The sequence below is a fragment of the Balaenoptera physalus genome, assembly GCF_965194825.1.
Source record: "Balaenoptera physalus genome assembly, chromosome: 13".
NCBI lineage: Eukaryota > Metazoa > Chordata > Mammalia > Artiodactyla > Balaenopteridae > Balaenoptera > Balaenoptera physalus.
The window spans coordinates 60,934,777-60,955,135 of NC_138892.1; the positions used below are offsets into that span (position 1 = coordinate 60,934,777).

At 40.6% G+C, this 20,359-nt stretch overlaps 2 protein-coding genes across 8 annotated transcripts in view; one reads left to right on the forward strand and one right to left on the reverse strand.

Moving 5' to 3' along the window:
- Positions 1 to 644: 644 nt before the first annotated feature.
- On the reverse strand, positions 645 to 7,170 carry HNRNPA1 (heterogeneous nuclear ribonucleoprotein A1). 6 transcript variants are annotated; one of them, XR_014252476.1, is made up of 12 exons: positions 7,019 to 7,170; positions 6,344 to 6,460; positions 5,925 to 6,071; positions 5,567 to 5,777; positions 5,377 to 5,469; positions 5,198 to 5,290; positions 4,872 to 4,946; positions 4,515 to 4,664; positions 3,817 to 3,972; positions 3,483 to 3,548; positions 1,011 to 1,081; positions 645 to 787 (listed from the first exon to the last, which is right to left on the reverse strand). XR_014252476.1 is itself a non-coding variant. In XM_082420492.1 (11 exons), the coding sequence occupies exons 1-10, from the start codon at positions 7,031 to 7,033 to the stop codon at positions 3,493 to 3,495; spliced, it is 1,113 nt and encodes a 370-aa protein (XP_082276618.1). In that variant the 5' UTR covers positions 7,034 to 7,170; the 3' UTR covers positions 645 to 787; positions 3,483 to 3,492. The 6 variants fall into 6 exon arrangements, 4 of the variants coding, with proteins under 4 accessions (XP_082276618.1, XP_082276617.1, XP_082276619.1 ...); XR_014252477.1 differs by lacking the exon at positions 4,515 to 4,664 and having other exon boundaries at positions 7,019 to 7,169; XM_082420492.1 differs by lacking the exon at positions 1,011 to 1,081.
- Positions 6,678 to 20,359, forward strand: part of CBX5 (chromobox 5) — a 36,411-nt gene continuing 22,729 nt past the window's right edge. The window contains exon 1 of one of the 2 annotated variants that reach the window (XM_082420501.1): positions 6,678 to 6,766. The gene's annotated coding sequence lies outside the window, so the exon portion shown is untranslated. Of the gene's footprint in view, positions 6,767 to 7,685; positions 7,849 to 20,359 lie in introns of those variants that run through there. The other variant, XM_082420498.1, reaches the window with a different exon arrangement.

A 20,359-nucleotide genomic window follows, 5' to 3' on the forward strand; every position in this document is an offset into this window, starting at 1 on the left:
GGTTCATTACCTTTGAGAAGGTAAAGAACTTCCTTTACCTTCTTACCCTCGGCTCAATATTTTTGAAGCCTGAAATAACTGACCAATTAAATATTTATTCACCCAAGATGAGATCCACTATGCCCCTCAGGAACTGAACAGATAAGCGCAGTTCCCAGAAGAGACTCAAATTCAACAGCATCTGCCGGCCTTTACTACAACTTGATTTTCCCTTGCCAAGAGAGCTACAAAAAGGACCTGTTCAAGAGGAGCAGTAGCGAACAGCTCACTTCCAACTGGGTCGAGATTTACTCCTGTAGCCAAAGAAAACCAGTTTCTCTGATTTCACTAAACCATGGATGCTGATGGGACAAACTTTAAAAAATAGTAATACATAGTATTAGAATCACTTCCAACAAACCCAGTACTTCCTCCATCTGAATTAACACACGGCTGTGCTTAAAGCATTTATAACGCAGTTTTCTTTCAACAGCTTACAGTGACTACAGGGAAAAACACTGGTAATGAATGAGGGTAAAATTCTTCTGGTTTACCATTAACTCCTGCATTTCCCGTTCTCAAACTTGATCTAGTAAAGAACATGCACTATCTCAAATTATTTACCATAAACATCATGAAGAACACATAGAAAACAAGAACCAAAACCAAGTTAAATGCATTTTATTTTTAAAAAATCCATTCACAAAATTGAATGATTAATTCAAGCTGCACAGCAGCTAATGACTACTGCATGGCAGTGAAAATGAAGTGCACAGTGGCTCAGATAAAGGTCCTCATAAGGATGGTCCTGCAAAAAAGAAAAAAGTATATACATAAGTAGCTGAAAGATGCTACAATTATATCCACTCTCTTTACTGAGAATCCCATTGTTTTAATAGCTTTTTGCTGGCTACAGTCTGTCAGATCAGATAATAGAAAACAAATTACGAGATCTTACTTTTTTAGTTCTGAGGCACAGCTTGCCGTTTTACTGTAGGAATACTAAGCACTGTTACTATATAAACACCTACCTTTTGGCCATGAGCTTGAACTGGAATTTTGTTTGTTAAGAGTTGCTAAGCCTGTGGTAGCACACTCCTCCCTAGAAAAGTAAACAGCCTTTAGAACTAGCTTTTCTCAGAGCCAAGTTCCATCTCAGGCTAAACCCTCCCACCTCCCACTAATGGTCCACCCACCCTCCCACCAGCATTCTGGGGAAGATTCTAATACATTACTTTGAGCCATTGTTTTAAGTTAATAGGTCAAAAGATAGGAAATAGAGAAATTAAAGGGTAAGAATGTATCACTATACAAGTAATTAAAGTGCTCACTTCCTTCAGTTGGGAGCCACCAAGAATAGGGTGTCAACTTAAAGCAATTCATTTCCAGAAAAACCAAGTTCAGCTTAACTGGACTAGTTTTGGCTCAATATATATTAAAGAAAATATGAGAGAAAGCTGGATTTTAGAGAGCTATATGGATGTAAGTAAAATCTGTTCTTACCTACCAGCATAGCAATAAAACCTTTTCTCCTGGTTCTGACTGCTAGGTCTAAGAGTCAGGTGTGCCTTACTCTTGTCTCCCTCCTTCCTTGCGATGGTCACTGAAACTTCACTCCCTCCTAGCTTTCATGGAGCGTGCCGTGGCCTGCCCCTGGCTTATCTGTACTCCACATACCACAAGTGTCTACTCTCAGCTGTAGAGTGTCTGACCTCGGAGCCATTCGCGCTATACTTGCTAGCAGTTCCTAGTAGCTGAACATCTCTCCTGGATCTTTAAAGGCATTGTCACGAATCCTGAGGTATCTGCAAACTCCCTCAATAGTTAAGGTTCCACCTGCCATTGCAAACTCAGCCAGTATCAAGCCCATGGAACTATTATCCACGCTTTCCCACCCACCTCCACCTCCCACCCAACCCCACCCAACCCCCTCCCCAAACTTCCAAGTAACACACCCATGGGATGGAATACACAGTCCTAGTGATAAACAAATTTCTATTCTACTAAGTACAATGGCACTGAAATTGAGGGTACCAAAGGGAGGGCTCAAAGGAAGCTATGTACAAATAACAATTAGATATTAAGTAAACTGTTATAAAGGTTTAGAAATCATTTTCTATACAATCAACATTTTAGAATGTTTGTGTCACCTTGTGCCGTATTTAAAGGAAAACTGCAGTTAGCATGAATTAAAGTAGATAATATGGCTCACCATATCAACAAATTTTTATCTCCATACAGAAAATTACTAGTGTGTCAATCCATAAACCTATATAAAGACCCACCCAACCAAAACAAAAACTGCAGTTTTCCTTTAATGTAAACCTGTTTTTGTGTTAAGAGTAAGTTCCTTACTGGTACTGGTCAGTTTAAAAAGGTCTCCCCAAAACTTCTAATTTGTGGATTTATGGGGTGGCATTAGCCAGCATCTGGTTTCTATTCTCTGGCAGAGTTTTGAACTTGAATTGTGATAGAAGCATTCAACATTATCAGGGGTAGCGGGTAGGGAAGGTCCAAAGCTCTGCCAGTCCCAAATCCATACAGTTGTCATTCCATTCAAGAGGGTATTAAATTGTTTATTTATTACACATGATAATGGATGATACACAAGCTTCATTCCCATCTATATCTGGTACCATAATCCAATTTAGATATATTGCATAGGATGTGCCAACAATCATATTAATAATCAAAAAACTCCATGACTTTGCTTGGGTGACCCTTTTCACGGTGAACTCCAGGTCACAACGCAGTAACTGTCAGTTCAACTACACCAAGGTTTCGGAAGACAATAGCTTCTCCACCAAAGCAGGTTGTAAATAAATTTTGAATGGAACCTGGCATCACCCTGAAGGAATACTAACTTCACACTGTTGGGGTAGTTTACCAAAATGGCTTCAGAGTAGACTAACTTTACACAGCACATTTAAAAAAAAGACACATTTATTCAGCGTCATGATCAGACTATTACATTTAGCAATCAACAGCATGGGTGCAAAAAAAAAAAAAAAAAAAATCTACATTAAAACCCTTTGTTGGAATGCTTTACACTTTCCACAGAACAGAAACTAAAATAACCTGTTATACAATTAGTCACAAATACAGTCCTCGAGTTTTTTTGCCCATACACATGAGTATTGTCTAAAACATGTCTTCTTTGTAGCAGCTAGGCCCTGCCACCACTGTGCTTGGCTGAGTTCACAAATCTGTTGTAACCTGTAGCTTCCCTGTCACTTCTCTGGCTCTCCTCTCCTGCTAAGCTTTGTTTCCTGTTGAACAATATGGAATAAAGTTGTTAATCTAAACATATTAAGACTCAAGGCTACAATCCAATAGCAAGTTGTTTCCCACAAATTTTGCTGATCTGAATATTAACTTAATATCCACAATTTTATTGTAATTATAATGTTAACTATGTTTCACTGCTCAGCTACATTAGGGTTACTGTGTTCATTATCAATTACAAGAAAATTAAGTGGAAACAAAAAAAGGTGTTCACTTACCTGGCAGTAATCAAAACCTTCTGCCACTGCCATAGCTACTGCTGCTGCTGGAACCACCATAGCCACCTAAGAACAAATTTGTTCCCTTAAGCTTTAAAAGTATGAATAATAACGGTAATGCTTTTATATTTGGCGCTTTCATATTTGTATTGTGTAAGTTCAAATTCACAAGTTTGGGCTCACATGATTTTCCTAACTGAACTACAAGTTACCACTTAAAATTTCCTCAAGATTTTAAATTGTCAGCTTTTCTCCTGCACATGCATTGCCTAAAGGTCTAATATTTTCCTCAACAGTACTAGTTTAGCCCTCCAATACCACATATACACCATACCTTGGTTTCGGGGTTTGGCAAAGTATTGGCCTCCACCACCATAGGGGCCAGAACTTCTGCCTCCAAAGTTTCCTCCTTTCATGGGTCCAAAATTTGAAGATTGATTGTTGTAACTGCCAAAATCATTGTAGCTTCCACCACCTCCAAAATTGCTTCCTAAGAATGGAAAAGAGGACCTTTATCTGTTACTCGGGGAAAATGAAAAATTCTGGTGTTCAAAGTAAAAAAGTTCCTTGATCTGCCTTGCTCCCAAAACTGGTGGCTCCAATGTTTATCTTTGCATTTTATCCTTTATGGGCAAGGCATTCAGTTGAATAATCCAATAATTAAAAAAAAATTTACCCAACTCACCACAGTATAGCAAAATGATATATTCTCTTGCCTTGAAGACCTTTACCCATCCAGGGGCACGGCAAACACATGCTGGATACATCAACTAAGTGCCTGAGATCCCAAGAGTTAAGACACTAAATCCTGCTAGAATCTAATCTAATTCCAATTGAAGACACCACTATCCACTTATCCATCTATCTACTGGGAGTGAGGCGGCCCCAGCTTAAAGCTAGGAGGAGGTAGCATTGCAAGCCCGTTAAAAAAGTACCATGCAGCGTAACACACAAGCATCAAGTCCCCATATGGATAAACTCTAAAAGGCTAATCTAGCTATTGCACCAGTACTTGGATCACTGGATACCTACCACTACCACCGCCAAAGCCGCCTCCGCCTCCTCCGTTGTTATAGCTGTCACTCCCGCCATAGCCACTGCCCTGGTTTCCATAACCCTGTCCACCACTTCCATAGCCTCTGCTTCCTCCAGAGTAACCAGGGCCGCCTCCTCCATAACCACCTACAAGAATACAATTCTTCTCAATAAGACAAAAGTATTCAACAGTCAAATTCTGTGCTAGCATGACAGCTAAAAACCTGCTCACAACATGCTATTAGGTCAAAATTGAGCTTATCATGCACTAGAGTTTTAGTCTCTATTAGCCTATTCTAAAGGTTGCCAAAACTTTTTATCTGTGGTTCCTTAAATAAAACAAACAAAACTTACCATCATTACCAAATCCGTTATAGCCATCCCCACTGCCACCATATCCACCACCACCGCGGCTGCCACCAAAGCCACCTGGAGAAAAGCAGAATTAAAAAAAAAAAAAAAACAGGTTTGAAGTATGTGGATCGCATACAAGTCACCCCCTTTTAAGTCTAAATTTTAGACAGCATTAAATCAGTGTATTATTTCCGTATGCAAGACTAACTACCGGTTAGTGAGAAGCCGGAACTACATCTGGATTAAAATGTAACTTTGGATAAGTCATCTGGGAGTAATTATAATTTTACCATTAATTCTTATTAGTAAACTATAACCACACATACCTCGACCACTGAAGTTTCCTCCACGACCAAAGTTGTCATTCCCACCAAAACCACCTCCACGACCACCACCGAAGTTTCCAGAACCACTTCGACCTGAAGAGACAAATTTTAAGTGTTAGGCTGTACAAATTGGAATTACTCAAAATTATGTTTAAGATTTAATTAAGTAACAAACTCACCTCTTTGGCTGGATGAGGCACTAGCCATCTCTTGCTTAGATAGGGCTTTCCTTACTTCACAGTTGTGGCCATTCACAGTGTGGTATTTCTGAACTGAAAAAATTTGAAGATAAAGAAAACACCAACTCAGCATTTAGAATACAGCATGGATTTCAGAACCCTTAGCAAATGCCAGCCACCTGATACTTACTGACAATCTTGTCTACAGAGTCATGGTCATCAAAGGTTACAAAAGCAAAGCCTCTCTTTTTGCCACTGCCTCGATCAGTCATGATTTCAATCACTTCAATTTTCCCATACTGTTCAAAATAATCTCTTAGATGATGTTCCTCAGTGTCTTCTTTAATGCCACCAACAAAAATCTTCTTCACAGTTAAGTGGGCACCAGGTCTTTGCGAATCCTAACATGAAAAAATTTAAGTTAACTTATATTAACAAAACCTATCCACAAGTTAAGAATTTTAAGTTTGTTACACCCCCAAATGTTAAGTCCCCCTGGTGGCACACTTCCAAATGACTAAAGGAAGGGGGAAAAAAGGATCACTTACTTCTCTTGAGACGGCCCTCTTTGGTTCCACCACTCTTCCATCCACCTTGTGTGGCCTTGCATTCATGGCCGCATCCACCTCCTCCACAGTGGCATATGTGACAAACCCGAAGCCTCTGGAGCGTTTGGTGTTTGGATCCCTCATTACCTTTAATGTTTAATACGTGGTAAGCCCCCAGAAGCTACTGCCTTTTCTACCTTAAGTAAGGCAATAGGAGACTTTTTACCAACCCTTCGTCTGAAGCCCTCCGATTTCCCACTAACCATCTAAAGTTAACCTACCAATTGGGAGATTTTTAACCAGCTAAAGCCACACCTTACTTAAAACCATAATCCCATTAGCATTCAGACGATAACTACAGCAAGCTAAGCCAGAGAAATCAAGGAGTTCTACGGTCCTTTGTCTCTTTCAAGTCTTACCACACAATCTGTGAGCGTTCCCCACTGCTCAAAATGGCTCCTCAGACTCTCATCGGTTGTTTCAAAGCTCAAACCTCCGATGAAGAGCTTCCGCAGCTGTTCGGGCTCTTTGGGTGACTATGAGTTGGGGGAAAAAAAGCGGTAAGTGGGGCTATAACGCAAAACACCTTCCAGTTACAAAAACCAAAACTAAAACTAGATAACAACGTACGAAACACTTATTGTTCCTTCTGGTCGCAGCAAGCCACGTGCTTCTCCGCACTGGGGGAGGCGGTATGTTGGGTGCTGGGTGGGCCGAGAAGCGCCGAGCGCATGCGTCCCTCACTCCATTCGACGCACGCGCAACAAAAGGACTAGGAGGGAGGAGTACATCGCCAATATCGACTACAAATGCTCTTTAAGAAAGTCGCCCACTGAGACAAGGTAAAAAACAGATTGAATGTGCTTAAGAGTTTTGCAAGGTGGACCGAGCCTGCGTGATAACTAAGGATTGCAGGACGGCAACCTCATGGCGAAGAGGACAAAATGGCGACCTCAACTTAGGGAGGGGTAGGCCCTGGCAGCGACCGAAGAACTGCTGAACCGGCTGGGGCAAGCAGCCAAACTAGGCCGAACCCTACTGAACTCAGGAAGGCGCGAGAAAGAAAATTTAGCTAGAAAGAGCATCTTACTCACCTCTGACTTAGACATGACGGCAGTGGAGGGGGGGGAGAAGTCAACGATGCTTACTCGGCGGCGTCCACGGGCAGAAAGAAGTAATCTACCGAACGTGTCTGCCAGCCTACCTTCGGCCTCGCTCTTTTATCCCGCCTCCTCGCTTTCAGCATTGGTAGACTCCGCCCCTGAGTAGCTCTGATTGGATATTTGAAATTGCTTCCCCCTACTATTGGTCTCTTGTACTGCAGTGCTGTGTAACGTCATCCGTTTGGGCGTTCTACGCAGTCTCCACCCCTCGGGGGGGGGGGGTCTATGGGTTCCCGAGTAATATTATTCTTAACTAGTCTGATTGGCTAGTCAACCAATCATTCATGTTTGAATGCACTTAGGGTAACTAGATAACTTTTTAATTCTCTATGCTACTAATTTTATGTTCAGCTCATCTGGCAAACCATGATTAATACTATGTATCAGAAAAGTAGTTAGCCTGTAACAATTTTTGTTTTTGGCAGCGACTGCCTGCTGAGCGCATGTGTAGTAAAATGGCGAGTTTACGCAGGCGCGTTAAGAAGTTCCGCCTGGCGCTTGGAACACGTGAAATGGCGGGCAGGAGACAGCGGCGAACCTAAGGCGCCTGCGTAGTGGCGGGAGTTGGGCCCCTTTTTGCGCAGGCGTAATGGGCGGGGAAAGGGTCCAGTCCCAGGATTGGTCGCGCAGGCGCAGGGAAGGATCCGTTTTGGCGGGCGGTTGGCGTTGCGCAGAACGCGGCGGCAGCGGCGGCCTGTGGTCCGGCCTCACCACCGAGGAACAGGGGAGACGTTAGCGTGTGTGATCGGTCTCGATCCCGGGTAAGTGGCGGACAGTCTTGCCTACGCATACGAGGTCTTGAACCGACTCCAGTTGGCCCCGTTATTGTGTGAAATGAATGGACCGCGGGGTGGGGGCTAGTGAAGGAGGAGCGGTAGGTCCACCCAACCAATGGAAGAACAGGGGCGGGATGTTTTAATCCCCGTAGTTTCTGTGGAGCTTTGCAGCCGAAGAGTTTGACTGGCGAGTGAATAGGCCAATTGGGTCCGCCTTTAGCTGCCGACTGACCGGTCCTTGGGCCATCGGTATGTGGGAGGCGGGCTTTCTCGTCCTGAGCAGCGGCTCACTGAGCCAATGAGCACGAAGCGCGCGGTAGGTTGGGCTCCTCCAAGAGGCAGCGGTTTGACTCCAATGGGGGATGCGGCAGTTGGGCGGTTAAATGGATGGACCAAATCTGGAGCCAGTAGGCGGACAGCTTACGGAGAGCCCTCGGGCTGACCGTCCAATCAGCGCTCCAAAAGAGGGAGGTCTTAGATTTGGGGATGCAAGGATGGGGAGTCACTGCCTGCGATGGCGCGAGGGGGTGGGTATTTTATTCACAATGACTTGAACGAAGCCGTTGGGTCTCTAGGCCACACACTTCTCTGGTAGGGAACCTGTAAGTTTGCTACTATATTTCTCGAGTTTGGCTTTATTTCCCCATTTAGGTACATCCCACCATCCAGCAATGTTTAGGTTTTGGGTGGGGGGGAACAAGGGAGGTCTTTTGACTTTGAGAACTCGCTTCTTTAGAAAGACTGACTTGAAATGTTAGAGCGAATAGGATAAATCTTTGTATTGTTGTGGAAAGGTACGCAAGAAAAATCAACATAATAGTAATAATGCATATTTTCACGGACAAAGAGATTTGTAAATCCACAGAAAAAGTTTTGGAAAGCTACATACCAAAGCGTGTTACCTCTAGGGATACAGTGGGATGGAGACAGGTCCGATCTCCAATGTTTAAGTCTTTGCAGGGATAATAATTTGTGATTCAAGTTAAATTTAAAAGCCAATTGTTTTTGTGTTTTCAGTTATAAGCAAGTACTTCTCAACACCTCCTTACTCCTTACACCTCAAAAAAGTTCTGTTTTTCCATTAAGAACTAAGGTGATCCTCTGTTTAAAAATACAAATTTTAAAAAGGTAGCTTTTTTTGAGTACTTAGTATTGATACCTGCTAGGCATTATGCTAAATGCTTTGCAAGCATTGTCCATGTCCCCAATGCCTTTATCTTAGGCTCTTCTCTGTGGAACTTTTCTCTCCATGTATTATCTCTTTCTTTACACCATTACAGATCTCCTAAGCCCTTTCTGCTGTTCCATTGAGGATATCTGGATTTGGATAAAAAGGAGGTTGCTTAAGGAGGATGGAACTTAGGGTGTTGGAAAAGGAGGACTCATCCATCACCTGGGTTATTTTTTCGCCTTTTGATTATATTTCCTTCAAAGTATTTTATATGCAGTTCATATCCTGTTAGTAATGCCAATTCTTATCAGTCCAGTGTATTTTAGTAAAACAAATTTTCGTTGCATATTGGCTGTATCAGACTCTATACTGCTCTATTATTTACTGATTTATTTAGTGTCAAGAGAAAAATGTTTAAATACTGTAATAAGTTGAAATACATATGAAGTTTTCTTATGAGTAGAGACCTTTCTGACATTGTACAAAAGGAAGATGATTTTAGATGAGCTTATCGTGAACCAGAGGAGAGATTTTCATGTTCTCTGGCACTTGCAAAAGGAAAACCTATTTTGTATTTGCTTCTGAACTATTCGTAGGTATGCTAATAATGCAGCTACTTAGTTTATAAGAACTAAAGTGAAATAGATTAAGGGTATCTGTCCCTAATTTATTTAGGTTTGAAAGGAATACAATCTTGATCTACTACAGGGTTTCTCAAGCTCAGCACTATTGATATTTTGAGCCTGATATTTTGAGTCTTCCCCCCACACCCCCACTTGCGACAATCAAAATGTCACCAAATGTCCTGGGAGGGAGGGGTGCAAAATCTCCACTTGAAAACCATTGATCTGAAATGACAGATGGTAGAGTTGATTATCTTGTCAAAATCTTTTATTTTGCCAATTGGAATTTAGAGGGAGAAGATGGGTGAAGTGTTTAGGAAGTGTCCTTTGGTAAATGGATCACTAAATCCTCATGATTATCTCTTCAGATATAGCGTGATCATTGTTTGATTGGATAAAAGCAAAATTTCATTAAGGTTTTTACCATTTCTTGCAATTTGAACGTTGATTGCATCTTGTGTGTGTTTGGCTTCCTAAAATAATGGCAAATATGTTTTTGAAAAAGGTAGACTTTGCTTCAGATGCTTATTATATTCTCATTTGACTTAATCCTGTTTCCTTTAAAGTTTCATTATGCAAATAAATGTGCAAAGCACTCTGACATTTTCTTTTTTTTTAATAAATTTATTTATTTATTTTTGGCTGTGTTGGGTCTTTGTTGCTGCACGCGGGCTTTCTCTAGTTGCGGCTAGCGGAGGTTACTCTTCGTTGCGGTGTGTGGGCTTCTCATTGCGGTGGCTTCTCTTGTTGCGGAGCACGGGCTCTAGGCACGCGGGCTTCAGTAGTTGCGGCACGCAGGCTCAGTAGTTGTGGCGCACAGGCTCAGTTGCTCCGGGCATGTGGGATCTTCCCGGACCAGGGATCGAACCCGTGTCCTCTGCATTGGCAGGCGGATTCTCAACCACTGCGCCACCAGGGAAGCCCCTCTCTGACATTTCCTTATCTACAGTACTCTATTTCATTTTCTTAAAAGCACAGGTCGATTGCTGCTGATCTGATTTTTCAGTTGTGTAGAGACCCGTACACTGGGAGAAAAGAAATACTGACTGAAAAATAGGTAACCAAATCATGCCACCCTAGATTACTCTGAATAGATTCATCTCATCTCCAGCCCCACCTACTTGGCTGTAATCAGTGACCCCTTGTTTGATGTGTTTTTTTTAATTTTTTTCTATTTTTTAATTAATTTATTTTTTGGCTGCACTGGGTCTTTGTTGCTGGGCACGGGCTTTCTCTAGTTGCAGCGAGCAGGGGCTACTCTTCATTGTAGTGCTCGGGCTTCTCATTGTGGTGGCTTCTCTTGTTGCAGAGCACAGGCTCTAGGCGCACGGGCTTCAGTAGTTGTGGCACGTGGGCTCAGTAGTTGTGGCTCACGGGCTCTAGAGCGCAGGCTCAGTAGTTGTGGCACATGGGCTTTGTTGCTCCACGGCATGTGGGATCTTCCCGGAACAGGGCTCCAACCCATGTCCCCTGACTTGGCAGGCGGATTCTTAACCACTGCGCCACCAGGGAAGTCCCTATTTGATGTTTTTAATGGTATATTTTAATTTGAAAAATATCAGGACTGGAAGCTAGACTTTTTGGTTTACTGTGGTGTGCAAATAAAAGTTGTTTGTTTTATTGGAAATTCTCTTACAGTGTCATAGTTAATAGGTCTGATAAACATTTCTTTCTGGTGGGGAAATTTTGGTGGGTAATTTTTCATTGAAATTCTGAGACTATCACATTGAAAATCCTAGGTTTAGACTTTTATTTCTTGCCTTTAGAGAACCTGGTTTGGTTGTTAATTTGTTCCTCTCTGTTAACAATATAAAATGCTGAGCCTTTGTTATAAAGATTAAATTTCAGGCACTTGCACTTAGAATTTAGAAGCATATTATTGCATCCAAACATGAAATGATTATTCACTAAAAGGGAAAATAACACATCTTCACTGGTCTGTCTGAAATACAGTGAGTAGAAAGCTTCTGTCTGGGCAGGAGGTGAGCAAGATGATAATTGGGGAAAGAGAAAGAAAGAACATACCTCTGAAGTGACTGGATTTTTATATTATCTAGGGAAGTTCTGGTGATTTTCAGTGCCCTTGACAGTACCTCTGGAAAAGAGAGAAAGGTATGCAGGGTACAAAGGTTTCTGAGGAAGACTACTATTTTTTGCTCTTATCAAGGTATTTTATTTAACCACATAGCATGATTTATATATCTTATTGAAATAGCCCATTTAACATCCCCTGGTAAAGCATTTTTTCTTGTCGTTTTACTTGGTCTATTTTTATTTCCATTTACCTTACGTGAAATTGGGCCTAAATGCTCTGGATGTTGATTTAAAAAGCAATAAATCACAGTGTGAGATATCACAATTGACTTAGGATGGCTGATATTTACACATTGTTATCTATGAACTTGGACTCTGGGCAGTTGTCTTTTTTCCCTGACATAAACTTTGATTTTCCTTCCCTCCTTGTAGAGGATGGCTTTAGCTGATCATCGTACTAATGGGAAGGAGTCCAGGTCATCCTGAGAAGAGTTGGCTTGTGCAGAGTCCAGGACGCAGATTTGTTGGATTTCTGTAAGCCACTCGAAGCCACGTGTTCATTTCTGATGACAACTTTACACTTGTGTTGGCAGAACACCCACAGTGACAACTGTTGCCCATGTTTAGTCTGTTCAGGAGCTCTACCAGCTAGCATGTTTGGGGGAAGACCTACACTGTTCTTGTTAGAAGCTGTGTAAATATTAGATCTTTCTGAATTTATCTTCTCAGATCTGCCATAATTTTAGATAAATTGCATCCTGTGATCGCCTCAACTTACTCTTTGAAATGAAAGATTAAAGGGTTTAGGCATTCTTTGGGTCATTTAAAGTACAATTCTTTTTGCATCAGTAATTGGTTTTATATATGTCCGGTTTATGATTTTTAAAATTTTATTTCCCCTGTGTCTTGGTTTCTTGTGGCTGCAATTACCACAAACCTGGTGGCTTCAGACAACAGGAATTTATTCTCTCGCAATTCTGGAGGCCAGAAGTCTGCAATCAAGGTGTTGAGCCCATTCTGGAGGCCCTATGGGAGGGTCCCTTTCTTGCCTTTCCAGCTTCTGGTGGTTGTCAGTTTTCCTTGGCTTATGGCCTCATCTCTCCCTGCTCTGTCTTCGTGTTGCCTTCTCTGTGTGTCTGTCTCAGAACTCCTGCCTCTCTTAAAAAGATACATGTGATTGCACTTAAGGCCCACTGATAATCCAGGATAAATTTCTCCTTTCACATCTTTAAAGCACATCTTTTGCCATGTAAAGTAATATTCACAGGTTTGAGGGATTAGGTCACGGATAACTTTTGGAGGGCTATCATTCAGACTGTTATACCCTGGTTCTCTAACCCCTATGCAAATAAATTTTACCTAATTCAAAAAAGGAAAGGTTATTTTTAAAAATGAGGGGCAGCTGGGGGCAGGGGAAGGCTCAGGAGACCCAAGTGAGCCATTTGCCCTCTTCAGTCCTTAGTTTCTTTTTTCTTTTTGGCTGTGTTGGGTCTTTGTTGCTGCACACGGGCTTTCTCTAGTTGTGGCAAGCGGGGGCTACTCTTTTTTTGCGGTGCGTGGGCTTCTCATTGCGGTGGCTTCTTGTTCCAGTGCGTGGGCTTCAGTAGTTGTGGCTCGCAGGCTCTAGAGCGCAGGCTCAGTAGTTGTGGCGCATGGGCTTAGACGCCCTGTGACATGTGGGATCTTCCCGGACCAGGGATCAAACCCGTGTCCCCTGCATTGGCAGGTGGATTCTTAACTACTGTGCCACCAGGGAAATCCCAGTCCTTAGTTTCTTATATGGAAGAAATTGGATAGGTGAGAACTAATAGCCCTCTAGACCTAAGACTTTTATGAAGTGACTCCTAAATTGTCTTGGAGTTTATTTTTGAAGTTAATTTTAAATGCAAATCAAGAACTCATTCTTATATTTTGGGCCAGTGTAGTCCACTGGTGGTTTTGCCTAGGACTTGAGGGACAGAAGACTTTGTTGGCTGCTTGTCAACTTCTCAGGGTGTTAACACAGGATAACAAACTGTACTTGTTAATTGTGTGTGATTGTCTAAAAAGAATGTAATGGACTAGCTGGACCACTTTTCACTCATTCTAATGAGGCTGTGGACTGTGTAGTCTGGATTTCCTATCCAGTAAGAATAGTTCATCAAATTTAAACACTTACAATCAATTATACCTCAATTTAAAATTATTTTTAAAGAGAGGGGAGTAAGCAGAATATAAAAAAAAAAATAGCACTGACAGATTTTTTCTAACTGAAAATAGGTCATGGACCTAGTTTTAAAATTTTTCACATGCAGTCTTTTTTTTTTAACCAATTGGCATGCCGGATCTTAGTTTCCTGACCAGGGATTGAACCCGTGCCCCCTGCAGTGGAAGTGCGGATTCTTAACCACTGGACCACCAGGGAAGTCCCAACACGCAGTCTTATTCTTCAGACTTACCAAGTGCCTGTTGCATTGTGTTTCATTGCTAGGAAGGACACCAGAAAGCATAGGATTGAGATGGTGTCATTGAAAGGACTACTTTAAGATCAAGTTTCATAACACACTCATTATTTATTTCTTCCATGGAGAGGAGGAACCAAATTGAATTCAAGTATTTCTCTGATTGTAATCTACAATTCTTAGAATAAAGCAAGTTCATATCTGAGACAGCAGGCATAATTATGTTGGAATAAAATGCCCTCTGCTAAAGAGGTCAGCCAATAGGCTGGGAAATCTATCTTAAGTTTGGTTTCTGAGGCAAATCCTTGAACTCCTTGTGCCTTGTTTCTCATCCCTAAATCATTAAGACTCACTTACTACCTCACAGGGAGTTGTGGAGGGTAATATACTGCTAATTTGTTCAGTGTTTCGCAACAATAAATTATATCTAGGAATCTGATGAAACATAGGCAACCCTCATTTATATGTGTAGTTGGAGACAAGCATAGATGAAACTTAGAGATAGTTCAACAAATTCATTAAAGTTATTTTTAACATCCAACATTTTACCTTCTGTTTCCTGTATATTTTCCGAAGTGTTTCCTTGTTCTTTTTCCGTAACAGACATGAGGTAGGTAGGGCAAATAGCTAACACTAGGTTAGATGATAAAAGGATCAATTCATCAAGAGGACACAATAATTCTAAATTTTACACAACTAATAGTAAGTGTCAAAGTACAAGAAAGAAAAAAACAATAGAACTAAATAATAGACATCTGCAATTATGCTGGAGACTTCAACACCCTCTTTTAATTAAAAAAAACAATAGAACTGAAATAGTAGATATCTGCAATTATATTGAAGATTTCAACACCCTTTTTCCGTAATTAATAGAACAAGTAGACAGAAAGTCAGTACGGAATAGACTTGAACAACACTATTAACCAGCCTGATGTAATTGACATTCATAGGATATTCCATCCAACAGTAGCAGAATACACATTTTTTTCAAGTGCACGGGAACATTTATCAACACAGACCATCTTCTGTCATAAAACAAATCTCAAAATTAAAAGGATTTGATCATACAAAGTATGTTTTCTGGCCATAATGGAATTAAATTAGAAATCAGTAACTGAAAGACATCTGGAAGATCCCCAAATATTTGAAACTAAACACACTTCTAAGTAACCCATGGAACAAAGAAGAGATCACACACAGAAAATTAGAAAATATTTTGAACTGAATAAAAATGATGACGTCAAAATTTATGGGATATAGCCAAGGCAGTGCTTAGAGGAAAATTTATAATATTAAATGCTTTAATTAAAAAGGCAGAAAGATCTAGAGTCTGTTTCTATCTTAAGAACCTAGAAAAAGAAGGGATAATAGTGATGGTGTTTAAGGGTACAAACTTGTAACAAGTAGTAAATAACCCTAAAGACCTAATGCATGGTATAGTGAATATGGACAATAATATTGTACTGCAATTATGTAACATAAATATCACTACATTGTCCACCATATTACAATACACAAATGTATCAAAGTAACACACTGTACACCTTAACTTACAGTGTTACGTGTCAAATTTATTCAATTAAAAAAAGAAAAAGCAAATTAAACCCAAAGTAAGCAGAAGAAAGGAAATAGTGAAGGTAAAAGCAGTAAGTAGTTGATGAAGTATAAGACAAAACCAGTAGAGAAAAATCAATGAAACTGAAAGTTGGTTTTTTGAGATGATAAATAAAATTAACGAGCAAGTCTGATCAGGGGGAAAACGTCACAAATTACTAATATCAGGAATAAGAGAAGGGCTATCACTACTGATCCTACAGACAGTGAAAGGGTAATAAGGGAGTATTATGAACAACTATGCCAATACATTCAATGTCTAAGGTAAAATGAATGGCTTCCTTGAAAGACAAACTACCAGAGCTCACTTCAGAAGAAATTCAGAACCTCACTAGCCCTATATGTATCAAGGATAATGGAATTTGTAGTTAACAGCCTCCCCACAAAGAAAACTCCAGGTCTAGATGGCTTCACAGGTGAATTTTCCCAACTTCTACAGAAGAAATAATATCAAATTCTACACAGACTGTTCCAGAAAATAGAAGAGGAGGAAACACCTACGTGTTCATTATTTTTAACTTCATCTACTATTAACTTCCCTGCTTTATATATATATATATATTTTTTTTTTTTTTAAATAAATTTGTTTATTTATTTATGGCTGTGTTGGGTCTTCGTTGCTGCGCGCGGGCTTTCTCTCTAGTTGCGGCGAGCGGGGGCTACTCTTCGTTGCGGTGCACGGGTTCTAGGGTGCACGGGCTTCAGTAGTTGTGGCTCGCGGGCTCTAGAGCGCAGGCTCAGTAGTTGCGGTGCATGGGCTTAGTTGCTCCGCGGCATGTGGGATCTTCCCGGAGCAGGGCTCGAACCTGTGTCCCCTGCATTGGCAGGCGGATTCTTAACCACTGCGCCACCAGGGAAGCCCCTGCTTTATATTTTTAAAAGTGTTTAGCTTTTTTACCCCCACAGCAGACCTATGAGATAAGTGGGGCAAATAGCTAACACCCTTAAGGTTAAGTGAACTGTCCAGTTCAACCTTTCAGTGATCTAGTTGGGATAGGACCCACATCTCCTTATTCCTAGTCCTGATATTGCCACTGTTAACTAGCTACCCCTTTAGTAGCTTTTCTGTAATAACCTTTGGGGATGGTGCTAACCAGTGCTGACTTAACTAAGGAGAATCTTAAAATCCTTAGTCCTTAAGTTGAAGACTGGGCTAGACTCACTGCTTATGCAATGCTTGACACCTACTTGGCCCTCAATAAATGTCCCATAACCAATTTTAGAGCAAGGATCAGTATTACTGTATCATCCTTTTGGCATAGGATCTGAATTGGGATGATGGTTGGAAGCTGGACAAAAAGAGAGTCAGAAACATCTTATTTGGCTGGCATAAGCAATGTGTCAGAGTGCTCAGTGGAAGAGCTGGGTGGTCTGAGATTGGCCCATCCCTTTAGCTGTTTATCTGATGGCCTTTCTTTGCATTTAACTATCAAGATATCTGAAGTGTAGAGCACACTTTTATGATATTGTGGCATAGTAACTCACACTTAAATGTCAATAGAGACGCTTGCAGAGATGTACAAGGTTCAATAATTTCTGGTGTAGGTTTGTTTCTCCTGTCATCACCCATTATGTATTTTTTTACAGCTTTTAAATTGCCACAGAGAGAAATTGGTCAGGATCATAATAGATGGCCAAGGAGCTGCCAAGGATACCGTTGTATGGGATGGGAAAAAGTTCAATACTGGCTTGATTTTATTTATCTAAATTGTAGGCTATGACTTCAATATAATTCATGTTGCTAATACACCAAGGTAATGGCAGAGCACAAAACTATGCCATATATTGAAGGAATGCTCTCTTTTACTCCTGAAGTTTTACAGTCTGAGATATCTTTCTTATTCCAATTATATAAAAACTCCTTTTTTGTCAGGATGTATTAATTAGATTTTAGCATATTGACTTAAAGTCTAATACCATCTCAACAGAGATTTTAGTTGGGATATGCAAATTAATTTTTATGACTCTTGAATGTCTTTGCAAAACTAAGACTGTTAGAATGTAAATGTTTGGCATAGTAGAAGCTCTTCCTTCAAATAGAGGATTTGTTGAAATGACCTGAAGGGGCCCTTGTAACCCTTAAGCTGCTGATAGCCAAAATCTGTACAAGCTAGATAAGCATGAGTCTTAATTTTATGGCTGTTTAGAAACTGCTTTATGACCATAATTTTATTTGGTGGTGGATACTTCAGTTCTCTTTTAACCCTTCCATATTTTGTGAACATGAATTGCCAAAGTGGTACGTAAAAATCTAAGATTCGTGGTAATCTACTCAAATGTTGCTCTTACTCATTTTTCTTAAGATTTATGATGAAATTGCTAGGTTCTTCATGAAAGGTGACAAGATCTACTAGTTCATGCTTCATCACATTTAATTAATAGAAAGGAGTGGGTGTGAGATTAACACTCACTAGAGACTGTGGTGCTTTGAGATGAATTCAGCACATTCCAAGGATAGAGTTGTTGGAAGCACCATCTGGAAGACATTTGCCCATAGTGATACAAATTCTACTTTCTCATGAATCTTGGAACAATTGACTATCTAACCTCTTGCCCAGCGATGGGGTTAGGTGTGCCCTAACTAAATTTAGAGAAGATGGACACTCGGTAGATTTGAATAAAGGAAAGAGACAAATCTCATGTAAAATTACTATTTTGTGGAATTGTGATCTGGTAATGAGTTATCAAGAATTTGTGTGTTAGTGCTAAATATACCAATGAACCAGACTTCACGCTTTGAGCAGTTCTGAGAATTGCTGTAGTACACATTCATTTATATTTTTTAATGGCATTCAGAGCTTGGAGAACAGTACAGTCAAATGAAATTTATAAAGGCACCCTTTATCTCCATTTATAATATAGATGTTTTAATCTAAAAGAACAAAAGGCTCTTTACTGCCTTGCTCGCTGGAGCAGGAGGCTTAGATAATCAACAAATAGGATACTTTGCCCCCAGAATAATTCTGTGACTGGTTGAAGCAGTGCCTTGGCCTGATTTTTGAAGGATCATGAACTGGAGCTTGTGCTAGCCAAGGGAGAGAGCATTTCCTCTTTCCACACTCCTCTCTATTAATAAAGTTTGTGTTCTCTGTATGTGGCTTGTTAATGACAGGGGTGTTAACGACCACAGTTAATCTTCCTCCTCACCTCTTTCCTAATCCAGTCTCTTAAATAGACATTTGAAAAGCTTTTAACTCCTCTTGAGTTGGGTGCGCATAGGCTTTTGGTGGAGGTAGAGTGATCGTTATCAGCCCATTTAACAAAACCTGAGACAGCTAGGACAGCTGTAATGTGCATCCCTAGGCTGTGTTTTTGTTAAAATGTCACATGGCGAATACTTTGGAAATCATAAATCTAGTGGAAGAAAACATCTTTATCAAGGGTATTTTAGTTTTATGCTGTATGTGTTAACAAACCTAAAACTATTGGTACTTCTAGATCTATAAAGAGCAAAGAACACAAACCAGATTAAAATGGTTCTGTAAATTTGGTTGCTTTTCATCTGTTTTATTTGCTGCAATACGGCTATAAAGATGACGCCTTGAAGACAATGCTGTAGCTGACAGTTTAATCTTCGCGTAAGCCACCAGCTTTCCCCAAGGGCCTTAGGGGAGAAATGGGAGTTTCTCAAGCCTAGACCAACTGAAGTCACCCATCAGTGGCATATTAATACATGTGATAGGGACCTTTGCATATGCCCTTGCTCTTTCCTACTCTTTAGAATGACTTTCTTTATAGAAGATTTTGCCTTTTTAGTGGGCTTATAAAATTTATGTTGAAACTCTAAAATAAAGAGCTCATTGATTATGCATTTTGACATTTGGTTTGACTAATGTCAGTTTAGTAGGTAGCTCAGTGAGGCAGCTTAGCAGTTGGTTTCATTACTTTTAAACAATACAAAGAAAACTTAGATTATATATAATACATAAATATGCTTTTGCTCGTAAGTCGTAATGAAAATACAGTGTGCTACACCAAGATCTAAGAAAAGCCACCAGGACAGTTGACATTGAAAAGTCAACTGGAGGGACTAGAGCAGAGCCTGAACTAGACAGAGCAGACAGATACCAGAGGTCTCATGTGGGTGGTTCTGTTTCCAGGATTGATTGGTTGATACAAACAGCTAATCATTACATCTGTTGTTCTTCTGGATTGCTCCAGTTTTCTGTAATGCCCTCTCTGTAATTTCTGGGCACTGGCAGTTTTTACCATTTTTTTTTTTCTTTTACCCGTATAATGTGTGGGGGTTTTTTTGTCCCTCTCTTTCTGCTTCACCTCCTCACCTCTTCCCCCCCTTTTTTTTTTCTGGAAGATTCATGTGTTAAAGAAGTTTCCTGTCATCGACTTGGAATGTGGGTTCTGACTGTGCCTGACCGCAGAGCTCTTTGATGTTTGTCCAAGGCTGAATTTTCACCAGATCCCTGGTTTAGGTGTTTTTCCCCCAGCACTCAGAGGCCTGTAAGGTGAATTTGCCTTGTATCATTGATATGAAGGGTTCGTGGGCCTGCTCTTTCTTGTCATCTGATGGGCCATTAAATTGCTGGACTCTGTGGTTGTTGATGCCTTTACCAGAGAGTTCCTGTGTATGTTCAAGAAAAGGCTGAGAGCTGTTA